General features: G+C 35.2%; 1 protein-coding gene across 1 annotated transcript; it reads right to left on the bottom strand.

Moving 5' to 3' along the window:
- Positions 1-4,293: 4,293 nt before the first annotated feature.
- Positions 4,294-20,563, bottom strand: LOC143237725 (L-threonine 3-dehydrogenase-like). The gene is made up of 6 exons (XM_076477259.1): positions 20,344-20,563; positions 15,540-15,699; positions 14,602-14,817; positions 6,757-6,904; positions 5,762-5,959; positions 4,294-4,696 (listed from the first exon to the last, which is right to left on the bottom strand). The coding sequence occupies exons 1-6, from the start codon at positions 20,532-20,534 to the stop codon at positions 4,503-4,505; spliced, it is 1,107 nt and encodes a 368-aa protein (XP_076333374.1). The 5' UTR covers positions 20,535-20,563; the 3' UTR covers positions 4,294-4,502.
- Between the last annotated feature and the right edge of the window lie 4,664 nt (positions 20,564-25,227).

The following is a 25,227-nucleotide window of genomic DNA, read 5'->3' as shown; positions in this document are numbered from 1 at the left end:
GCACCATCACAAGGCTATGGAATCGTCACCAACAACATGGATCAACTCGTGACAGTCCACGATCTGGCAGACCGCATGTGACCACGCCCGCACAAGATCGCAACATCCGGTTACGTCACTTTCGGGATAGGACCACCATTGTGACATCTACTACCTCAACCATACCCCAGGGCTGCGTAGGATTTCCGATCAGACCGTACGCAACCGTCTACGAGATGCAGGAATCCGACCTCGACGTCCAGTCAGAGGCGTCATCCTCACCCAGCAACATCGTCAAGCACGGCTGCAGTGGACTCGGGCACATCGGGTATGGCCTCATCGACGATGGAGGCATGTTTGGTTCAGCGATGAATCACGTTTTATGTTTCGTAGGCAGGATGGAAGGACCCGTGTTTACCGTCGCCGAGGTGAACGTTTTGCAGCAAACTGTGTGCAGGATGTTGACAGATTTGGTGGTGGCAGCGTCATGATGTGGGCTGCCATCGCCTACAATGCTAGAACAGATCTTTTGCACATTCGAGGGAATCTTACGGCTCAACGATACGTCAACGAGATTCTTAGGCTCCATGTGCAACCCATCATGGTGAACGTCAACGACGTTTTTCAACATGACAACGTCCGTCCTCACACAGCCCGACTCACCACTGTCTTTTTGAGACACCACAATATTAACGTTCTTCTCTGGCCCTCCAGATCACCAGATTTAAACCCCATCGAACATCTTTGGGACGAGTTGGACCAATGTCTGCGACGGCGACAATATCAACCACAGACTCTACCTCAGCTTGCAGCAGCTTTGCAGGCTGAGTGGACAGCCATTCCACAGGATGTGATTCGTCATCTCATCGCTTCCATGGGCAGGAGATGCCAAGCAGTTATTGATGCTCACGGGGGGCATACTCGTTATTGACGTTGAGTGACGTTAAACTTCACCTAGTGAGCGTGGACTTCGCCTTTGCAGACTTTGGATGTTCAGCAGTGAATGTGCAAAGTTTCACACATGTCATACAGAACTACCCGGAATAAACTTGTTAACAATTTGTCTCATATTTTGCCTTTTGCGTTTCTTTTTTTGAAGAGTATATATATAACCCAGTCCTAAGTGTACTCAAGATCTCTTTGCCACGTAAACGTTTCAATTTGGAAATTAGCAACATTTTGACTTAGAATAATCTTTCGAACTACTCTTAACATGTTAATCTCAATTTGTAAGTAACTGGATCAATTAATTCGAACTTTTAACGTTTTTGATCCTTTACCAATAGGACTCCTCCAGACTTTTGAATGATTTATCATCATTTATATTCTATGGAGCTCAAGACAACGTGAAATTGTGAAGTTGTTTTGTGTAAGAGTAAACACAGACACATAAGTACGCGTAAGCGAGTATTACTATGTTAATAATACTTGTAATTGCTGTTTTATGCTGTCTCTTGGAAAATTCAAAGTTCGAGCTACAACACATAGGTTGAGAAACTCCGTACTGTCAGTTGTGGGGACATTATAACTATGACAAGAGTTACTACCTGCGCCCTCTTTGTAATCAGCATTTCTAAAATTAAAAGATTTCTTGTGTTATATTATTTATGTTCATTACTCATCCCAACAAGTAGTGGGATAGGCCGACACATTATAACGCACCCCCCCCCCACGGTTGAATGATGAGTAGATTAATTGACTAAACACCAAGTCGCATCATGCCAAAAAATAGTAACATTTATCTTCATTCATAGATTATCCCCTCAATTGGACAGTGATAAGTGGCTTTGCTCTATAAATAAACATACATTTGCGTTCCAATCATTTTAGACTAAGGAACTGATAGAGCAATTGGTGTTTAATTTGTTTCAAAATCTTTGTAAAATTCGACGATTCGTTTTAATACAAGAATAACGTGGATTCTTACGTAAAGTTAATTAAAACTTCTTGTAGTTTACACCAATACATTGCAGTGTTAAATGTTAGTACGCTTACAACAAAATTTTTTTAAAACAATTCTTTTAGAAAATCAACTTTATAGGAGATTTAATGTTACTTACTAGCAACAGCATGGTTGCTGAAGATTAGGAAAAATATTTAATTTTATATTTCAAGTTCTTGAAAATTCCATTTATAAACAAATTATATATATTTTCACGGTTTGAATGTGTCCGATGATACTTTATCAGAGTTCCTTCTGTTTTCAGAATTTCTATTTAACAACGTAACCAATGATATTATTAAGGTGAAAATTGCATAAAACTACTTTTAACTGTAAATTTTCTTCATCATATTAATCAGTGTTGGAGCACAAAGAAATTATTGATCCATAATTTAATTTTTAATTAATATTATTGATCTTTATATATTATTTTGTATCCATTTTTACGCGGTTTCCATACTTACAAAATAGAAACAAGTTTAACTTTGAGAGTTGATATAATACACAAACAATTAAGTAAAATATGTACAATATCTGTCATTCCAGGCAGTGTGCGTGCGCGCGCGCGCGCTTAAAAAAAATTATACCACTGCATAGATTCTACTTATCTACTCACTTGGCTCATATTACTGTCCCCAGTTTGCAGGTTTCACCCTACGTTTATGTCTTTAATCCAAAGATAGGGAGTTGCTGTTAGATTCGGTTAACCCTTCTTTACATTTTAAAAATATTAGGTTTGTTTCTTCACACAGAAGTATGACAGTAGTGTACCACTTGCTAGCTCTGAGGTAGGACAGATCTTATATTTTTGTAAACATGTATAAATCCTCGATTACTGAATATATACATATAAATTCTGTTCGAACACTAAAAATCTCGTTTAAAAATTAGAACTTGAGTTAGTCATCAGATAGGGCTAATGTATTAACGTGACTTTTATAGTGTGCAGTGAAAGTATTTGATTACTTCTATTGGATGTTACGTGGTTTTGAAGTTTGATCAGTGGTGTGGGCGCTGAAGGTCCAAAGCGTATGTATTGTGGTCGGTCATACAAGTTCTGTTTATGAAATATAGCTTTTTCTTTTGCTATATGAATACATTAGATCAGTCTTTAAACAAACATCATTTACGGATATTTCTACTAGTATACTTCCCTAACTACAACATTCTGTGTATGTGAGAAGAGGAAAATATTAATACATTGACTGTTTGTTGCTTTAACGAGACAGGGTCAGCAATAATGACACATTTAATTTTTACATCATGCTTTACTGAAACCTGTTTCCAGGATACACAGATCTTCACTCACTCAGTACAGAAAAAAAAAAAAAAAAATGGGGCTTCTGATCTTAAAAGGTTTATAACACTTTTTTTCAGATCTGCATTATTGTTTTGTTTTGATACGAACATTTTAGGATTAGCGACGCAAAGCACCCTCTGTACGTCGTCTTGTCATCTGCCTTTATAATCTCAGAAGCACAACGTCTCCCCTTCGCTTGTGTATGTATATTAATTAAATATATCGAATTCTCACATACCAAAATTATAATGATTCCCATGAATCGTCTCTAACTATCACGGAAAAGAAAATAGATGGTGTGAACTTTAACAAAGAATGCTCACTTTTTACTGAATAAAAAACTTATATCGGGTTTAGCAGAGTTGAGTTACTTCAAGACGTAGATTCATTGTAATTTTACGTGGTCAGTTGACGCCACGTGTGTATCGATATTGTGCTCAGTTAAAGTTATGAAGGAGAGAAAGATGTCCCTGAAAATATTTGTTAGGAATATTTGAATAATGAGTTGTGTTTTATATATTTTATTAAATTTCTCACTTTGTCACTTAATTCTACATTTTGTTCTACATAATAAAACATCATTTCTTATTTTAGTTTTTAGTAGAAGACCAAGTGTGTTGAATTAAAATCACTTTGCGCTTTCAGATTAACAGGCCTTTTGGCAAACAAAACTGTTATAAGTGCATGGTAGAACTAAATGTATTAGAACTGCATGTTAAGATTGTCCGACGTTTGTTAAATGGTATGATGTCACTGAAAATGGCTTACTTTTAAGAATGAAATGTAACTTATGTCTCCGACACAAAATATTTATATACGCGTATCATAAAGATGAGTTCAGATCAAGGACTTGAAACTTCCAGGATGAGAATATCATTTGTGTATTTAATAGCATTGGAAAACAAAAATGAAATGTGGATTGACTTGGCATCCAGGTAGAACGACAGAGAGACCTGCAGCAAGTCGTACTCCAGACTCAGTAAGCAAATTGCGGCATCTTGTAACGAGTTAGAAGTCAATAATATAAATTTTATCTACACGAATCTTTTGGTTAGAATAAATAAAAATATACTTTATTGTTATAATTTTTTATTTTATTCATTTTTTCGGTACATTTAGTATCACACCCACATTTAGATACAGACCCTGGTTTGTGTCCTGCTTGTGTATCACCCCCATTTACCTTACGAGTAAAATCAATGTATTTTTCTACACCCTTTTCATCCTGTCTCGTTAGTCCATTTAACTTGCAGCATAAGAAACGACGATGTTTATGGTCTACTATTTGTGAACGTCAAGGGTTGGATTAATAGCAATGCGATAAAATCTCCGTGTTCTGGCAACAGCAATGGCCTGATGAAAATTCTGCAGCGAGAACTGAGGACCAACCAACTCGTGGTATGGAAACTTATCAACTGTCCTTGCCAAGAAGTTTATGGCGTCTTCAAGATGATTAGGACTGTAGTTGTGTACTCCTAGATTTTAATATTCCATACATTTATTCACAAGTCTTATTTATCCAAAAGAAAAAAGTAATTATTAACACTTGCATCAACTCCATTATGTCTTTTACCAATAACAAAATGAACGTATAATTTTGTTATATTTAAGGCACTTAAGTTTTATCCGAAGTATCAATCATATCCATTTCTGTTAGTAAATCTTCTTGCTATCATTATGTAAAAATGATTGATCTGTTCTGGACTTGGATGAGTTTCAGTATTCAAAGGAAATAACGCCATTGGTAACTAATGGCCAATCACAACTACGTGCTACTTAAAGTTTAAAGTAAAAAAAATATATAAAAAAACACTAAAAATTATAGTTTTCTTAAAAATATTCCACGTTTTGAAATTTTTTGATGATGAAATTTTACTGAATTATATAACATTTTAATGTGGTATGCCTTAGTAACAGAGAGACCAACAAGTAACACAATTCGTCAACAGGTGTCACTAGCAAATATTAAATGTCAGCAGATGTAAATATTTGTATCATTTAACTCGCTTCTATTAGGAAAATAAATTTCTAACCTGGTACTGTGTACTTGACTGTACTTTTTTAAAGGGAAAAATAATTCAATTAAAAACTAATAAAACAATGCTACACCATCTAGTTATCGTGCTGAAAATGAGTAACATAACTTATGAAAACTGAAGTCGAAATGAACGCCACTTATATTGGATAGAAATAAGCGAACCAAAAACTTTCTCTCATCAACATTGTTATGTTTGCTACACGAAAATATCATTCGCGTTAATCCGATATAATAACATTAACTTAACTTTGTATATAAATTTCACAATAAACAGACATGTAAGCCAAGTTATTTTTGTTTATATAACAACAACATATCAGAACGGATTGCACACACCCCTAACTATAAAATATTTATACCCTTTGTCAATGTGTCTAGAATGTTTTTTACGTTCTATTTGTTCAACAATATACATTGTCCATTAGCAACAGAATTGTCATACGATTATTCTTATGTCAATTATTGTATACAAAGCACAGTTCCTCATTAGACAACCGCTTACCTTTAACAGTGAAACACCCACGTATTATTTTCTCTCCTGTGACGTTCAGAGGGGTGTCTGGATGGACCATGCCAACGAGGATATAGGCTCCACCTGGCCGGAGGAGGCTCAAGCCTTTAGAGAACGATCCAGAATCGCCACATACTTCTAAAACAACATCGGCTGTACCTGCCTTTGGATGGTTGTCTATTGGCGATTCTACAGAGATGAAACACTTCTGACGTGTGAATAGAGGGGTGCAGAGTTGAAGAATGAAACTAGTATTTATTTTAATCATAGTTTTATGAATATCAAAAACATCGTTCAAATATTTTTACAAGGGGCTTTCCATAGTAAGAAATAACTTTTATAATTAAAAGTAAAAAATCTGAATAAGGGGGAAGTGAAGAAAATAAATAATGAATAAAAGAGGGGAACAATATCTTACATTTCTTTATTGCGAGCTTCCCCGGTGGCTTAGCTGGAAGCTATGGGGATTAACATTATAAATTGGGTTCGATGTCCTGTCGCCTACCTTTGCGCTTAAACTAAATTTTGTCTCATTTTTATGTTTATTTTTCTAACGCAATGTGTATAACCTGTCAATAATATATGTGCATCACCAAAGTACAAGCTAGCACATCGAATGCATCATTCTTTCTTAAAGTTACAATGTGTTTTTGTTCGGTTAACTAATACAATCGTTCAATGCAATTGGACTGCAATGTTTCTTTGGTTTCTTTTTCCAATGTTCAAGAGTAGACAAAGAAAACGAAAACTAATAATATAGATGGAGGCAGTTGATAAGACAAAATATTATTTCCGAAGCTTCGAACGTTGCGAAACACACTTCATATTTCGTTGAAGATGGAATAACTTAAGTGTATTCCGAAACGTTCAGCGATTTGGAACATAGGTGTTTGTCTTGTCAACAATCATCTTTATCAACAAATTTTAGTAAAATCATAAAATTTTAAATATGCTCAGTAGAACTGTCAGAAAAAAACCTTCCTTACCATAAAATGTACCGTAGATGTCTGAAGGAATACCGCTGAACTTTGGTACGAGCCTCAGTCTTTCCATGTTCACGTCCTGGCAGTATACGCGGGAATAACCAGTTTCATGAAGTAATGCGCATCCATAAAGCCCCAAAAGACCAGCTCCCTGGCGAAAAGAACATCACTTAGTTTTAAAGCTGTTCTATCGCCACAGTTCCTTATTTACAAGTTTCCTCTTTAATAACTTACGTAGTAATTAAACTTCAAATGATAATTTTTGACATCGAAATTAGCACAGTATTTAAAAAGATATTCCGTTTAATGTAATCTCATAGTGACTCGAGTATAAGGCGAGCGAAGTTGTTGGAAAAACTATGATATTACATTCCGTAATTTTCGAAATACATAAGGATTTATGTAAATTATGAAGCAATAAAAATACAATAAGCCTAACATTAATGTTTGGTAAGAAATATAATTAATTACAATTAAACTTTGATGGCTGAGGAATTCACACCATAACGACTGTTGTTAAAATTTTATTTATAGAATATGTAAAATAAACAACTGTACAAAAAATCAAAAAATGTTTTTGAGAAACGACTTCCAGAACACAGGAGTAAAAGATGACCTACTATAATTAAAATACGAAAATAAAATTCATATTATTATTACAAAACCGTGTTTTAAAAATCTCGAAATAATGAACGAAAGAAAAAAACGGGGAAAAATATATCACGCAAATTAACAAGATGGCAAGCTCGATAAAAATATAAACAACTGTCCACGATACAATCTGTAAAAAAAGTCGAAAATCAAAGAATGAGGGTTAAATATTATGACACCAAGTTTACAGTTCCGTAAAACAATGTAATAAAAATATTTTTGTGATAACGAGAAGTCATTGAAGATCAAACCACAGTTAAAATCATGTAATAAGAAACCTGATAACCTGAAAAATCTCAGATGATATGTCGGTGGTAAATTTCTGTCAAGCTTTTTGTTTTATGTAAAAATACTGTGTCCCTCTTTTGATATTAAAATAAATCATTTAGATCGATAACAGACAAGAGCTGACACTCGGATGATAATACTCAAAGCTAGTGTTAAGACTGGTTTTCTTATCCCATGTGACTTGGATTTCTTTGTATCATAAGCTGGAGTATCCATCCGGGGTGAAATAAAAACTCGTTTGCGACAAACGATAAGATCTTATGCTTCTTTCATTATTTATATTTTATCAGTATTATTACTAGCATAATAAACATTAACAGCGTAATAAAATACATCAAGGCACCTATACTGAGAAGAAACTCGTATTATCAATATGAAGTTTGATGGAGTCAACCCTGCTTCGCGACATTCCTCAATGTCATCCTATATCCCTGTCCAGTTTGTTGATAATTGATCAAGATATGTGGAAACGTATAAGAAACATGTGGATGAAAAGTGCGAACACACACACCTTCAGGTCAATAAACACATTACACAGAATGCACGCACCGAGAGGTGAATAAACAGAGCGATAAATTTAGCTGGAGAGGTGAGTATCCCTTTACGGTTAATAATGCCATATGAAGGTTACAATATATATAATAAGACGAATTCTCCTATCATCAGATGTGTCGTACGAGCAGCTTTTCCTTTTAACCAAACAGTTACTTGGAAGGATTCGAGTACTAATCAGATTATGGATTTATAAAATTTTGTTTAGCGTTTTAGGAGTCGGGTGGACCGTCAGGTGTTATGAAACAAGAGTGGAGGAGTTCGGTAGATCGTCAGATGTTATGTTTGATGAGATAAGAGTAGAAGAGTTTGGTAGGTCGTCAGATGTTATGTTTGATGAAATAAGAGTAGAGGAGTTAGGTGGATCGTCAGATGTTATGTTTGATGAAATAAGAGTAGAGGAGATAAATGGATCGTCAGATGTTATGTTTGATGAAATAACAAAAGAGGAGTGAGTGAGTGAAGACGTCCGTAACGTGAGAATGTTAGGTTTTTATTCTAGTTTTGATCTTTCAAAAATTAATTATTTGTCTTTCTTGATTATTTATTCTTTCTAAATAGTTCCTGGCCTGGTTTAGCTTCAGAATTGGAAATTAGCCTATCTTTCCACTAGTGTTGTGGTTCTGGTTAAGGTCTCGGATGTAGAGACCTTAGAGACCATTATAAGCACACACCAAGACAGAAAGCAAAATCAACCAATAAAAGTAAATATATCTCACGAATCAAAAAATCACGAAACCATATACTGCTGCATACCATATATTTCTGACATCAGCAGAAAAATAACCAACATTTGGCAAAAACTGGTAACAAAATATGACATTCCAGTTAATACCAAATTTATTCAAAAACCAGACACAAAACTGAGGTCTATAAATGTAAAAACTACACTGACAAACACCACACCAACATTATTTATAAAATACAATGTGATAACTGCTACGACTTCTATATTGGAGAAACAGGTAGAAAAATGGAAAGCAGATTCAAAGAACAAAGTCACCTGCACACGTTTTCGAACATTGCAAATCTAATAAATACAGCATAACCATAGAAAACACTCAAATACTAAACAAAGAAACAAACATAAACAAACACAAAATTAAAGAAGCCTTACTTATACAACAACTTAAACTCAAAATAAACCAATATAAAGGAACGCCTTTATACCTATAATAATATAATAAAATAAATAAAATTCTATTCAAACATCTAACACCGCCCTCTACATTCCGACACTCAGTTACACAACCCCTTTCAAACATGTGGTCAGCTATTGGTCAGTTACCTTTCTTTCTTTGTGAACCTGACGAGAATCGAAGGAGGACAAAACGTTCACTCCTCTACGTAAAAAATTTCTCAACCCAAACGAACCGTTTTTACATATATAATGTTCAACCTTTTAGTCGTGTGGGCGTTATGATTTATAATCAATCCCACTTTCGTTGGTAAAATAGTAGCCCAAAAGTTGGCGGTCGGTGGTGTCGACTAAAATAGATAAATCTCAAGTAGCTTGTCGAGAAATTCGAGAAATAAACAAACAACGTGTCTCAAAAACTAAATTTATGTAAATATACTGACAGATGGACCATGGTTAAGATGAACGGACTGCATCTGTTCATTAATTCGGGTCTACGAGAGAACGTCGTGGATATTATCCAGTTATTGTACATAACAGATAAGGTTTCAACATCATTAAGAGAAACCCATCAGAGGTGTCCACAAATACTTAGAGGCCTTATGTAGTTAAGCCTGTTCAATACTTTGGTTAAAACACTCTCACAATGAGATCCTGAGTTGTTTTGTTTTTATGGAGGGTTAAACAAACACAACTATATTACTGAACAGGGGCGTAGCCATTTTTTAGTTTGAGTGCTTGATGCAACCACCGCAGGCGCGATGCCATGCTAGGGGGAGGGTTCCGGGGGCATGCGCCCGGGAAATTTTAAATAAAAACATAAAAGAAAATCCTGAATTATGCATTTGAAACCACCTATTGGCCAAATTTCAGAATGGAACACTGAGGTGTTTGTCTTATTTCTTTAAACATAAATAAATATATAGGTCTATATATATATGTAATAAATAACTTGAAATTATCAGGCCCAGCAGAGTAGGCCTGCAGTCCTGTCATCAACATAAAATATAGAGTCACTCAGGAGAGTCCAAAATATATGTATAGTGTCTATAATCTGTATTCAAATATCATGGACAGTGTATGTTCAGATAATGACACTTGTTAACTATATGCAAAACGGCTCGTTTGGGCTGAAAACACTTTACATAGAAGAGCGAACAACGTTTCGACCTTCTTCGGTCATCGTCAGGTTCATCTATAGTGAATCATTCACTATAGATGGACAGTGTATGTTCAGATAATGACACTAACTTAGTACCATTAGCGCCATCTATAGTGAATCATTCACTATAGATGGCGCCAATAGTACTGTGAACGTGACAAGTTGCGATAAACAATCATTCACTATGTCAAGCCTGAAAAAGCAAATGACACTGCATGGGTTCTTTGAACCCATTCATGAGACTGAACCTGATCAATCTGCTGCAGCCAATCAGGTTGAATCAGAATTGTCAACTGAATTGTCAGAGTCAACACCGTGGCCTTCTACCAGTGCTGCCACTACCACCTCAGGTCCAGTCTGAGACATTGGAAATTACATTTCTGATGATGTCAGCATTGGTAAACAGGTAAGTCGACTCCTCATTATATTAATTTTGCATTAAAAATCATGCAAACACTCTGCATCGTTGGCTTTCACAGTGGAGATGGCTACTCTACAATCAACATACATTTGCAGCTTGATGCAACTTACAAGCAAGAAATTGAACACAGTCAGCAATATTTAATGTCTATTATTGATACTGTATTGCTGTGTGGAAGACATGGTTTAGCTTCGAGGATAAAATATGATTCTAGTTCAATGTTTGTTGGTGAAACTGATGAGGAGCCCATCAGTAATGATGGGGATTTTCGGGCAATTTTGCGCTACAGGGCAAAGGGTGATGTCAAGCTTTCAGCAAGCCTTAAGAGTACAAAGAGGAATGCTACGTATCTGAGTCCTCAAATTCAAAATAAAATCATCAATTCCTGTAATACTCATGTTCTTGATGCTTTGGTCAACAGGGTTAATGCTGCAAAGTGTTTCTCGATATTAGCTGATGAAACAACAGATATTTCAGGCATTGAACAGTTTTTGCTGTGTGTTAGATATCTGCATGCCAATGACAACTCTGTTGCAATGAGAGAAGATTTTTTGCAACGTATACCTGTTTATGATGTGACAGGCAGAAACTTGGCTGATGTTATAACCAATCTGACAAAATATGGTATTGATATGGCTTACCTGCAAGGACAAGGGTACGACGGTGCTGCCTCTATGAGCGGGAAATTCAATGGTGTCCAGAGACACATAACTGATAAATTCCCACTTGCACCTTATGTACACTGCAGTGCCCATTCCTTAAACTTGGCAATTTCTGATGCTTGTAAAGAAGTTCCTGTGCGAAATTGCATGGGAGTAATTTCTAGCATTGAAAACTTTCTCAATACACCCAAACTAAAGCACGTTTTGGCTCTTTCGGTGAATAATAAAGCACCTGAATCGAAAAAAAAAAGTTAGAAAGGTCTCTGCCCCACCCGGTGGGTTGAGAGGCATGACTCAGTCATTGTCTTTCTGGAATTAATCCATGCAGTTGCAGTTGGCAAGACAGATTCTGCCATGCAAGCCAATCAATTGTTGTGTTCTATAACACAGCCAGAATTCATCATCACTCTACTTACCATTGCTAAATTGTTTTCCTTTAGTTTACCTCTGTGCAACTTACTGCAACAACAGAACATTGATTTACGTGCTGCGATGCATCACGCAGAAATAGGGGAAGATTTAATTCATTCACTCAGAAATAACAGTGAATGAATTTAACAACATTTTCTGTGAGGCTCAAACTGTGTAGTGAACTTCAAATTGACATCATAATGCCAAGGCGGGCTAAAAGACAGATGTACCGTGATGACCCACAAACCACTAGCCCTGAGGAGTACTTCCGTATTGTTGTATTTGTCATTTGTTGATCACTTTCTTTCACAAATATGTGACCGTCTGTCCAGTCACAAAACTCTCCTTACAAACTTCATGTGTCTACTACCATCAGGATCTACCACAGAACGGTCAGAACCTACAGTACAACAATGTGACCAAATTAAAGAGTTGATTAATATATACAAGGCTGACACTGACAACACTTCGCTAGCTGCAGTACGTGAACTTAGGGTTTGGTACAAATCATTTGCGAACAACAGACCAAAAAATGTCAGTGATGCATATGCAATGTACAATGCAAAAATGTTCCCAGTCATTTCTAGACTGTTGAAAGTATTTTCCACGCTGCCTGTGTCAACAAGCTCAATGGAGCGTTCGTTTTCAACTCTCAAGAGACTCAAAACGTATTTGAGAAATACCACCATTGAAGATCGATTGAATGCTTGGCCTCATTGTACATTCACTGTGATATTAAAGTTGAACCAAACTGTGTTGTAGATGTCCTGGCAAGAACGAACAGGCGTTTGAGCCTTTCATAGATATTCGATTGTATTTCTCTAGTTCTGACAAAACTTGTTGTATTAAGAGTGTTCAATCAGAAATTTGTATTTGACCATTTGTTGTGTGTGAAATTATCTGCCATGCAATCACGGATCTTTATGAAACTTTACAGGTGGCAACTGAACTTGTCTATAGAGTTTGGGTCCATGGGGAGTTTAACAATTGAATTGCGTGAAAAGCTACACAAGGACTATCTATAGTAGTCGTCCTTAATTTAGGAATAAAAGACTAGAGGAAAAACAACTAGTCTTCATCAACTCTTGGGCTTCTCTTACCAGTGAATAGTGAGATTGACCGTAAGGTTGCAACACCCCCAACGTTGGTACCAGATGGTTGGTGGCAGATTTTTGTTTCAATTTCACAGTAAGATTAGTTTTTCGAACAAGTCTGACATTTCGACACTATCATTATTAAATACACAATGCCCATTCACCTTAGTAACCTAATATTTTAAATTATGGTCAACACGTTTCTTGGATGTAGTGCGAATGAAACCTTCAGACATATCGCTGAGCTATTGAAAGGCAAAAGCTCGAGAATCAGAGAGTTGGAAAATTTGCCCATTTCCAGAGCGCAGCAGTATGCGTGCGAACTTATAACACTGTGAACCCGTTGTTGGCAGAGCACAGATATCCCACTGTGTAGTTTTGTGCTTAGAAAATGTAACTTTGTTTCGAGTGATTGTCTTTCAGTTGACCTATCAGATTAAAAAAAGAAAGCATGCCAATTGAGATAAAAACTCGTGACACAGCGAAAGATTCAGAAACAGACGATAAACGAAACATTAACCGATGATGACAACCTAATTCTACACTAAGACGAGAATTATCAACTTCGCTACTACTATTGTACGTTTAAAAAATTCACTGAATATTGACACGCACGAAACAGGACAGAAATACGACTGGCGCAAAATCGTATTCAGAAATCCAAGCTGGAAAACTTTCTTTTTTAGACATGTTCGTCTCACAGTCTAAAAATGGCTTCATATATCGCTATATTAAAACCAATTCATACAAAGTCGGTTTATTAAACAACGTCCCCATATTGTTATCGTCATTGCTCACTAGTTCCTGTCTACTCGAGCGAAGGAAGTAAACAAAACAGAGCGATATCGTATAAGAACGTTAAACAACGTTTGCATGTGCTTTCAACATTTCGCGCAATCTCGGGGTATACCAGCAGAAGTGTGAGAGCTCAGTGTAATGTCCTAGTGGTTGACAGAATGAAGTAGAAAGAAAAAAAAACTCACGAAAAACACGAACTTTGTGAACCTCTTATTTAATTTTTGTTTTTCTTATCTCTACAAAATTCACTTTCTTATATGATTGATTTTATTTTCCGAGGAAGAATATGTATTCAATAATTTTAGCGATCAGAAACACGGAAACCCTAAAAACACCGAGGTTCAATGAGACACGCGACTTGTATTTAGTATTATAAACAAATTATATACAGTAAAAACCTTTCAAACCCTACAATATGTTACACATTATATCTAAATTACCAGAATTTTTAAAAATAATTTCTGAGGTTATGATATTTTTTATGTTTAAGTTGGAACAGACTATTCCGTCACCAGGGACTTTTATTATTTAGTTAAATTTAATTAGTAGTGTTAATCTGTACACCAATGAATTTTAATAAGAATTAACATTTTTTGATATATTTTATTATTATTATTATATGAAATCAATTTGCTAATAAACATTAAGTTTTATTTGGGAAATGTGATTACTTGAATTACAGCCACAGAGTCTCTGTAAACAGCTGGTTTCAAAGGTATAGACTGTACGGCGTGGAACATGGTTGCTAAGGCACAGTTTGCTGGAGCACATACCACATCAGAGAGGTTGTCAGGAACTTTAAACACGTGGGTACCCTGGCCCAAGACCATGTGTGTAGAATAGCAACCATTAAGTCCGGCTCCATTGTTCAAAGGAACGTGTCCATACTGAAAAAAGTTATAAAATAAAAATACAGTTATCCATTGTATAAAATACACTATATCTGTTATACTATAAGGGATCTCTTACTAACATGATACTGGGAAAACGTTTTTATTACGCGAAGTGCAATATTCAACTTTGTTGAAATTTTTGTCCTCTGCATGTTGGGTTGCAATAGTGGTCACGATTTTCCCGTCATGGGGAATTGTATTTTTGTCCATTCTCACGGTGCAAATAAAACGTCACGAATACATCACACAAGGAGCTAATGCACTGGGGCCACGGGTAATCGGCTAGTTAATAATTAAAAAAAAACACAAACCATTAGCATTTGTGCGAAATACAGTTGTATAGTAAGCTACTAAATTCGAATATATATATAAAACTATCTTCGATTGTTAATTAACTATGTGCAATATATATTTACCCGTAATGCCATAGACTACAGTATCACCATTTGTATTTATAAATAACTAACAATTTTTATTTGTTATCACTGCGATTATAAAAGAACTTTTTACAAGAGGTTAAAATTCTTATGATACATTAATAAATAACTAATCAGTTAATTATAAGCCTTTAATTATAAAAAAAACGTCAAACAGAATTAACCAACACTAAAAAAAACCAAGTAACTATAAAAATTCATTGAAAACACTGGTGTTACTACTAAACATAAGTTGAAAATATTAATAACATAGTCTAGCGATTAAAAAAGTCCCCGTACCTTCATTAAACGTTCACACTTTTGCGGAAAACCATCGCGACATCTGTGGCATCTGCTACAAGAGTCGGATATTGTGAATGACACGCGATCTCCTGCTGATAAATTATTCGTTGTTCGTCTGCTACAAACGACTTCTCCAACTGCTTCGTGGCCTAAAATACTACAAACAATTAAATTTGTTATGGTACGAGATCATTTTTTTAAGTAAGCGAAGAACGATTGTAATTAACTTATTTGTCATAAGACATTAGTAGACCCATTGTATTTCTATTAACACTATTATATATTTACTTCGCTAGGGATTTTTTTCCAACAATTAGAAGATTTTGTATATATATAATAACAGTATCCAATCACACGTGGTTTGTTTATATTCGTTGCTGAAATTGCGTTTAACTTATGCGGTCACAAGCAAAAACAAAACAAAAGATCTTCACCCCACTCCTGAATTTGGTGTTTTCATGATGCAGCCCGAAAAAAAACAAAAGCGCAAGTAATTTTCAGCGAAAGAGAGCTGACGACAAGCATCCAGTTAGAAGTTAAGTATTTTACACAAAATCAACGACCATAATAACAAAAACTGTTGCGGTTAAAATTATAAAATTAATATTCCAACAAAATACGTCACATAATTATGCTACAGAATGCACTGTTTTTCACACACCAAGCAAGTTATTATATAAGAAAAAATAAAACTTAAGCATCGAATAATTGGTTCAGGTTTTTGTGCGTGTGTAAAGCTATATGCAAGGGTTATATGCTTAGAGCCCTCCCTAATTTTAAAGTGATAGCTTATAGGAGAAAAGAACTTGTCAACGGTACCCACCGCAAGTTCTTTAGGTTGATATTGTCTAGCCGAATAATATAATTTTACCAACACGTTTTATCGCACGCACACTTCACAAAATCCGGTATTTAGGAAACACGACTCGCATTTTGCGGGTCGCTAGTTCGAATCCCATCACTTAACATGCTCGCTCTTTCAGTCTTAATGGGCGTTAAAGTTATGGTCAATTCCACTATTCGTTGGTAAAAAGCACTCCAACAGTTGGAGGTGTGTGATGATGCCTCCTCTCTAGTCTATTACTTCTAAATTACGGAAGGCTAGCGCAGATGGTCCTGGTGTAGCTTTGCACGAAAGTAAAGAATATAAAACTTTTTGGAGTACCCACAGCTCCAAAATTCTGAATGTATTTTTGCAGTTACAAAACACGAACCCTAAGTTCAGAGTCCAAGCACGATAACCAACAGGCCACGCTCGTCCCAATTTAAACAAAGAAATCATGAATTACAAAATTGACACAGAGAACAACCCTCGCCACAGTATCAGTCGTGTAACGGATTTACTCATGTATTTGTCTTAATACCTACGTTTGTTTCAGTACAGTTTTTTTATGCATGTGATGTATATTGTCAGATATGTACTGCACAAGTCCCGCCTGTTCCGATAATCTATAAATTTAATGGAGTAAGAACCAATAATATCTATTTTACAAAAACTCTAGCGTGTCTTCGAACACTGTTGAACGTTAAAGTATTTCGCCTTAAATTATACAAGTCGACGCGCTAAGAAACAGTTTAATGTTAGAGGTCAGCTACACTCAGTATACTATAAGCCTCGGAAGTTATAATGGTGATTAACGCTCATTTATCGGAAACTACAGAGTCTAACATGGAACGTTTATAAATTTCAAACATTACAAACCGTTCGACTTCAGAGAATCAAAATATCAGTATTCCTACGAGGGCATTACATTAAATACTTTCGTCAATAAAAAGTGAGCTTGTGAACGGCGTCAGGCCAATCAAGAATAGAACTAGCTAGCATTCCAGTCATGTAAAATAATTTTTGCCTCATGGATCCGGACCGTTCTTAAAATATTCAGTTCCAGACCAGACAGAGAACTGAATATTGTTTGTGAGTTCGTAAAATTATTGTATATAATTATTTATTTGTATTAACTATCTGTAATAATATGTTGTAGTTTCTTCCTTTTTGCATATTAAAATATTTGTGTTAAGATTTGGTTTGAATTTCGTGCAAAGCTACATGAGGGCTATCTGTGGTAGCCGTCCCTAATTTTGCAGTGCAAGACTAGAGGAAAGGCAGCTAGTCATCACCACCCATCGCCAACTCTTGGGCTACTCTTTTACCAATGAATAGTGGGACTGACCGTCACATTATAACGCCTCCACGGCTGAAGAGCGGGCATATTTGGTGCGCCGGGGATTAGAACCCTCAACCCTTGGATTACGAGTCGAGTGCCTTAACTACCTGGCCATGCCGGACCATTTGTGTGAAGAAAGAAAACTCTTCGTAATCGTGTCAATCTTATTGGCAAATGTTATAAAATTGACACATATTAACATTTAAGTATCTCCTAGTTCAAATATCCGGTTATTTGAAATCGTAATACGTCACGTACGTAACAATAAATTAGATATTCATCCGAAATAAATTATAATACGTAATAGTCGAAATTAAGGCAACATCACTGAAATTGTTTTCTTATTCCATAAAGTTTTATCGGTTTTTATGCCTACTTAACTACATGTAAATAAATCATTTGGGCATGGCTGACAAGTATAAAAACGGTCGATTATAATATATCCATTCCTTAATCAAAATACATGAGTTGTTTACAAACAAGAAGCCGAGAACAAGAAAAAAAATATATTGTGAGAGACAAAAACGATAAATGTATAAAGGGGAGACTGACGTAATTTACCATACGACATGTTGAAAATATGAATGTAATAGTTAACTACGTCAAGATGACTGGTATAGATATTAAAACCTTTATTAAAATAAAGTAGAGAACAGCGTTTCGACCTTCTTAAGTCATCGTTAATCTAGAGATGACCTCAGAAGGTCGAAACGCTGTTCTCCACTTTATTTTAATTAAATTTCTAATACTCATACGAGCCGTCTCGAGACACGTTTTTACTTCGAGTTTCTCGTCATCACGTAGTTGTTAACGTTTTGGTACACGTACACAAAAAATCTGCTAATAACATGACGTAATCTCAACTAGCAAAAATAAGTGAATTAAAATCTCCGAGATTTATTACACCTTTACAGCACGTGCTGATTTACAACAGCACGTGCACGTCATGCTTTACGTGTTAAAGTGTTTCTTTCAGCTGAAGCTTGGCGGTATTTTACTTATACCAGAACATATGGTCAAACATATTTGAGATGGAAAAATATATGGACAATTTTTCATATGATATACATAAAGCATCTGAAGACCGGAAAAACATCTTACAAATATTTCGTGAAAAAAAAAAAAGTCTCAAATTACTTTTCAATACTCTTGGTTGGTAGACTCATAAATTGTTTACTAACAAATAACAAATCAGTATTTAAAAATAGTTCAAAAAATGTCGTATACTGTCGACTGTCGCTAGTAGCACGAATTTGATTTTATAATATTTTACGATTATTTTTCCGATACATTTGTTCCCCGGTGGCAGGTTTACGGACTTACGATGCTAAAATACGGGTTCAATTACCCGCGGTAGACATAGAAGATAGTGTGATGTGGCTTAGTTCTAAATAAAACAAGTGGTTTATGTATATATGTCACTCTATTTAGGAATGTTTCAAACATTTTCAAACTTCCAAGTATATCTGTATAAAAAAACATATTTACAGAAATGTTAATGTTTCTATACACTGTTAATTAAACATGAAAAATTTTACCGACCTTTTTGTTTCGATCAGTGAAAGAAAGCTTTTGTTTGACTAAACCTCTTAATAAGCACTTACTTCAGAGCACCCCTCCTATTGGGCACTTAGTGACGTTAGAATAACTAATAGCCTACTTCACTAATAAGAAAACAATCTGATAAAGTGTTAAACTATTGAAATGTTTGCACGCCTACACAGCACGTGACTCGAAAAGCGACACAGCCGCATAACGGTTTATTTCGTATAATCCAGTCAATATTTTTTTTTTCCTGCCAGTATAAATTCCACGGTTTGTTTATGTCTGTGTATTTATGGTTTGCGAGGCCTACGTACAACGTTATTACTCGACGTTTCACAGATATTCCCAGTGAAATCACTGCTTCGGTTTATGCGGAAATAAATGTTAAAAATAGAAGTGAATCAGACAAACGTCAACCTCTCTCTTTGTGCTACCAGAAAAGGTCCATCTACAGTAACGGACGTTCTTTGAAATTAGAGCAAAAACGTGCTATAAAAATAATTACTAATTCTATTATAACTTTTTATCACCAATATCCCAAATCGTTCTTGTTTTATTTTTTATCTATCTTAATGAACTGGAATATATTTGTCCAAAAACTTAACAAGCACATACATAATACAATGCTTATATTCACATTCCACTGCGAGCATACAATTTTAAACCTATAAAAATCATGTTTATTTGAAATTACGTGAAATAGCCAGACAATGTTTATCAACTGAACATTTTTAGTTATATTTTGCTTATTCTAACTGATCAATACCTCCCACAATTCATTGAATTAGCTGAAATACAGTTTCAAAGAGGAAACAATATACGAAGTTCTTTTTTTTTTTACAACTTAAAATGGATAACTTACTTGAATATTTGTAAGCTGAATAAGTACTCAAATGTTGACCATTTGTGTTGTTTCATGGCACTAATAGTGTAAGCAAGCGTTAAAACAGTATACATCATAACTGTTTAATTTTGTGGGAAGCAGGGAAGAGCAAAAAGGTTAAATCAATTTAACTAATGTATAAACAGTAGTGTATATATACAGTAACTGTGTTAATCACCCATTAGATATCTGTTACAATACTTATTACCTTGGTACTGGTGTTGTCCTACGACCCTCTAACGTTGTTAGGTCCGAACCACAAATTGTGGCTAGTCGAACCTTCAACAAGATTTCCCCTTCTCGCAGATCTTCCTCTTTAGGAATTTGAAACGATTCCACTAAAAAACTGGGGTTTTTGTGAGCCCCTAAAAAGACGACTCTGTTGCCTGTGACAGACATTACGCGACTACAGCTAACATTACATTTATGCCACGAGATGGCATTGTAAATATCACGTGCTGTCAGTGTCGTCAAATCGGATCCAAATGTTAAAAAGAAGTGTCATTTTACATATCTATCGTTTGGGTCATAGTGTTCACCTTGAAATGATGCTTGTGTAAACGTGTCTAAGTTGACATTAAGAATACATATTTATCAGACCAAGAAACTTTCTAAAGTAATATTAATTTGCTAAGTGAAATAACATTAATGCGTTTTTCATCTGACACGTAGCAAGTTGTAACCCGCTTTCAGTTGCGGTTCTTGATATCATCTACAACAAATATCACGATTTTTAAATACCTGCGTACGACAAAGCTTAGAACATTTTTTTCAGTAGGTCTTAACCCTTATTTGAACAAGTCAGCATCGAATAAGTTTTAGTTTTAACGGAACAGTCTCATGTAAGAGTATATTTGATAGTTTTTAATATCATTCGTGATTTTATACGTATTATTAGCAACTGCAATTAGGCAAATCATCAGTGAAAAAAAAACACTTCATATTTAAGTTTAAAATCACAAAACACTACACATATATAAAGAAATTACACAACAGTAGTAAAAGGTGTGGCCTTGAAAGTTGACGTAAGATAATGTGAAAAGTAACAACCATAAGGTTGAGTGAAATGTCTCGTCCCTTTTTTCCCATATTATCAGCACAAAACAAACAAGCCAAGTGTGCAAAGAAATAAATAGCATTATAAGAGGTAACGCCATTATCAAATGGCAAAATAAATACGAATATCACAAAAAGATAACCACTGCAATAAATCATAGTCATATTTAAAAGTGAAAATTAAATTCATTACATATAAATGGAAGATGTTACTTGCAAAAAAAAAACAACAATAACCCCCTATACACAATAAAAACAAATGCAAAAGGTAATCCTCAATAACGACAACACCTGAAATTATTTGAGGCAGGATTAGAGTGAATTAACATATGAGACCTTGGGCATGGTCAAATATATCAATCAAAAGACTTCGCCTTCGTAAGCCTAAAACTGTACTTACATCTCAAATCTATCAAGAGAAGAGGGAGCTAAAAAAAACAAAAAAAACGAGGATCGCTTGGAGGATCGCTCTAATATTGTAAAAAAAAAGTCGTTTTATAACAATTTAATTACACAGCATTGTTTTTGAGCAATATTTTGAAACTTATATTAATTTAAAAAAAAATATTTTTACCCCTATGGCACGTGACAAACGCAGAACTTATAATTTCCCAATTCTAGGTTTGCCAGGCCATTTTATGCTCAACACGGCTAAGTTGTAGAATACTTGACTAGCAACTCTCGTCTCACCATACATGCTCGTCCTTTCAGCCGGTGGGACTGATAATGTTATGATCATCCCCACAATTTTAGTGATGATTAGCTTTAGTTTTTCATTGTTTAATAAGGGGCAGCTAACACTGATAGTCCTCTAGTAGATTAGCGCGCGAAATTCAGATAAGGATATTTTCGAAATCTAGCGCGAATATCTTTCGCCTTTTATCCCTAGAAAGTTCTTGCTATACTTAAAAAGATTCACAAATGAACCTACGACAAGAAAATACCCAACACTGGAATATAACAACACCTTAGCACAAACCAACAAAGAAAAAGCAGAAGCCTTCAAACATCAATTACAGAACACATAATGACCCGGACATGAACAACCATTACTACAATAAAATAAACAACCACAAAGCAAATAACATAGAATTATATGAACCACACTTTCCAGTCAACATTAAAAACAGCAACACTAATAATACATATGAGTACAATACCCAACTACGCACCAAAAAAATCAAACTAAATGAACTTGAACAAGCAATCAAAAATTCAAAAAATAAAGCACCAGGAAATGATGGAATACAAACAATTCTTCTCACAAAAGGCATTCCAAAATTATTTGACCACCTATTAGCGATATTTAATTTATCTCTATACTCTGGATACATCCCAGTCTCTTGGAAGCAAGCTAATATTTTAATGTTCCACAAAGAAGGAAAACCATCCAATAAACCAAACAGTTATCGACTGATCAGCTTGACCAGCTGTGTAGGCAAAATTCTTGAAAGAATAATAAGCAATAAACTCTCCACATTTTTGGAGATCAATGCAAAATTACCAGAAGAACAAAACGGATTTAGAAAATATAGACAAACAACAAATCACATAATTAGATTAACTGAAACAATAATAAACAGCTTTAATAATAAAAAATGCACTGTTGCCTGCTTCCTCGATATCGAGAAAGCATTCGACACTGTACAGCACAATGATCTTCGGTTCAGTATGTATGAAATGGGACTACCGCGTAGAATTATTCGCTGGTTATCTAACCTTTTGGCAAACAGAAAATATAGAATAAGCGTAGAGGGAACCTTCTCGGAGTTCTTTACTTCAGAAGCTGGCGTCCCTCAAGGAGGGGTGGTTAGTCCTACTCTCTTCATCATGTGTTTAAATAATATGTCACTTGAAGACCCAAACCATGGATACGCGTCACAGTTCACTCATGATGTTGCAATCTGGAAAAGTGTCCCTACACCAGAAATAGCAGCCACAAATTTACAACCACAACTAAATAGATTATGTGAATATTGTGAAAATATAGAATTAAAATAAATACAGCGAAGACACAATTTGATATATTTTCAAAGTCAACGAAACATCAAAAAGTTCAACCCCAGATCTACATGAACGGAAAACTTCTCCAAACTGCTACATCGGCAAAATTTTTAGGGTTAACATATGATTCAAAACTTACATGGATAAAACATGTAAATAGCATAAAAACTAAAATTTGGCGAAGAATAAACTATGCTAGGAGTCTAACTGGTAAAAACTACGGAACAACACCAGAAAACATCATTAAAATATACAAGACATACATTAGGCCTGTAATAGACTATGCAGCTCCTGCATGGGTTAACGTAAGTGAAAAACAAATTCAAACCAAACTCCAAACATTACAGAATACACTAATTACATACAGAGTACCTAAAACCACTTCATCAAAGTTCATGCATAATTACTCAAATACAGAAACAATACCAGATAGACTTCTACAGAGTACAATAAAATATTTTGATAAAAATTGGCGATAAAATGAGTTGTTATGCGAACTAGACAGATATTGCATATATGATGAAGAGAGACCTAAACATCTCTCCCCGTTAAATTTGTACATCAGATCACTAAGATAAAATCATTTAAAATAATAATAATAACAGTAATAATAAAATAGAACTAAAGTAAAACAGGCCACCTACGTTCTAGACTTATTAAAAAAAAAAAAAGAACAATATACATGGGCATTGCCCTGAAAAGGACCAGACTAAAGTTATGATGTTACTCCAGCCATTCAGTATTTACTCGAAATATATTAATCTGGTCACTCCAACAAAGTAATGGAAGGAGGAAGAGGTCTGGTGTACCTGACCCTTCTGGGTATATAAATAAATAAACCCAAACACCTACGGAGATAGATAGATAGAGATAGCATGAAAAATTCCCACGCTGATTTTCAAAGAGATGAGATGGGGTATTTATATATGTAAAAACGGGGTATTTACTCTCTCGTTCCTCTTTATAAACCCTAATTGGGGCCTGACCTTCTACAACAGACAATAAAAATTAGGTCTACAACAATATCATCCAGAACCGTCTGTGACAGGAAACCCATTTTACTAAGAAAGGTCATACTTTGTATTACGTTCTCTTACCGGTACTTAGCAACACCATGAAACAACAGAGGAAATCACAGGCCTAAACATAATCAACGGTTACGCTTTGGTCGTCAAGCGTGCTGCGACACACACAAGCCATCGGCCTCTTCCGACTTGATTGGCAATAATACTACGAATATGGCTATTAGTGTAAAACTAGATAATATAATAAATTGTGCTTGTTTGTTTGTTTTTGAATTTCGCGTAAAGCTACTCGAGGGCTATCTGCGTTAGCCATCCTTAATTTAGCAGTGTTAGACTAGAGGGAAGGCAGCTAGTCATCATCACCCACCTTCAACTCTTGGCTACTCTTTTACCAACGAATAGTGTGATTGACCGTCATATTATAACGCCTCCACGGCTGAAATGGCGAGCATGTGTGGTGCGAGAGGGATTCGAACCCGCGACCCTCAGATTACGAGTTAAAAGCCCAACTCTGATGAAGAAGGAACGGAAGTAAAATCAGATGAACGAAAATTAAACCACCTGGGATGAACAGACATTGGCCAGAAACACTAAATAACAGGATGAAGAAGGGTCAACCACTGCATGAAAGAATAACATACGCAACACAAAGTAAACAGGAACAACCGAAACATGTGTTACGTGTTATAATTTATTTCAGACTATTCTCCGATATTATTATGTTACGTACGTTACGTATTACTATATCAAACAACCGGATATTTTGATTTTAATTTAGAAGGTAATTAAATGTTAATATGTATGAAATTTATGATATTTACCAACAAGATTGATACACACAATTTTCTTACTTAATACGTCCCCCGTTTCAGATTTACAACGCTAAGATCAAGGGTTCGATTCCCCTTGGTGGACACAGCAAATAGCCCGATGTAACTTTGCTATAAAAAACACACACACACATTTTCTTAATGCAAATATATTTTAATATGTAATATACAATTTAT

Source organism: Tachypleus tridentatus, chromosome 13 (assembly GCF_004210375.1).
Source record: "Tachypleus tridentatus isolate NWPU-2018 chromosome 13, ASM421037v1, whole genome shotgun sequence".
Lineage (NCBI taxonomy): Eukaryota > Metazoa > Arthropoda > Merostomata > Xiphosura > Limulidae > Tachypleus > Tachypleus tridentatus.
The sequence above is the reverse complement of the archived record's forward strand: the minus strand, read 5'-3'. Positions and strand labels throughout refer to the sequence as shown.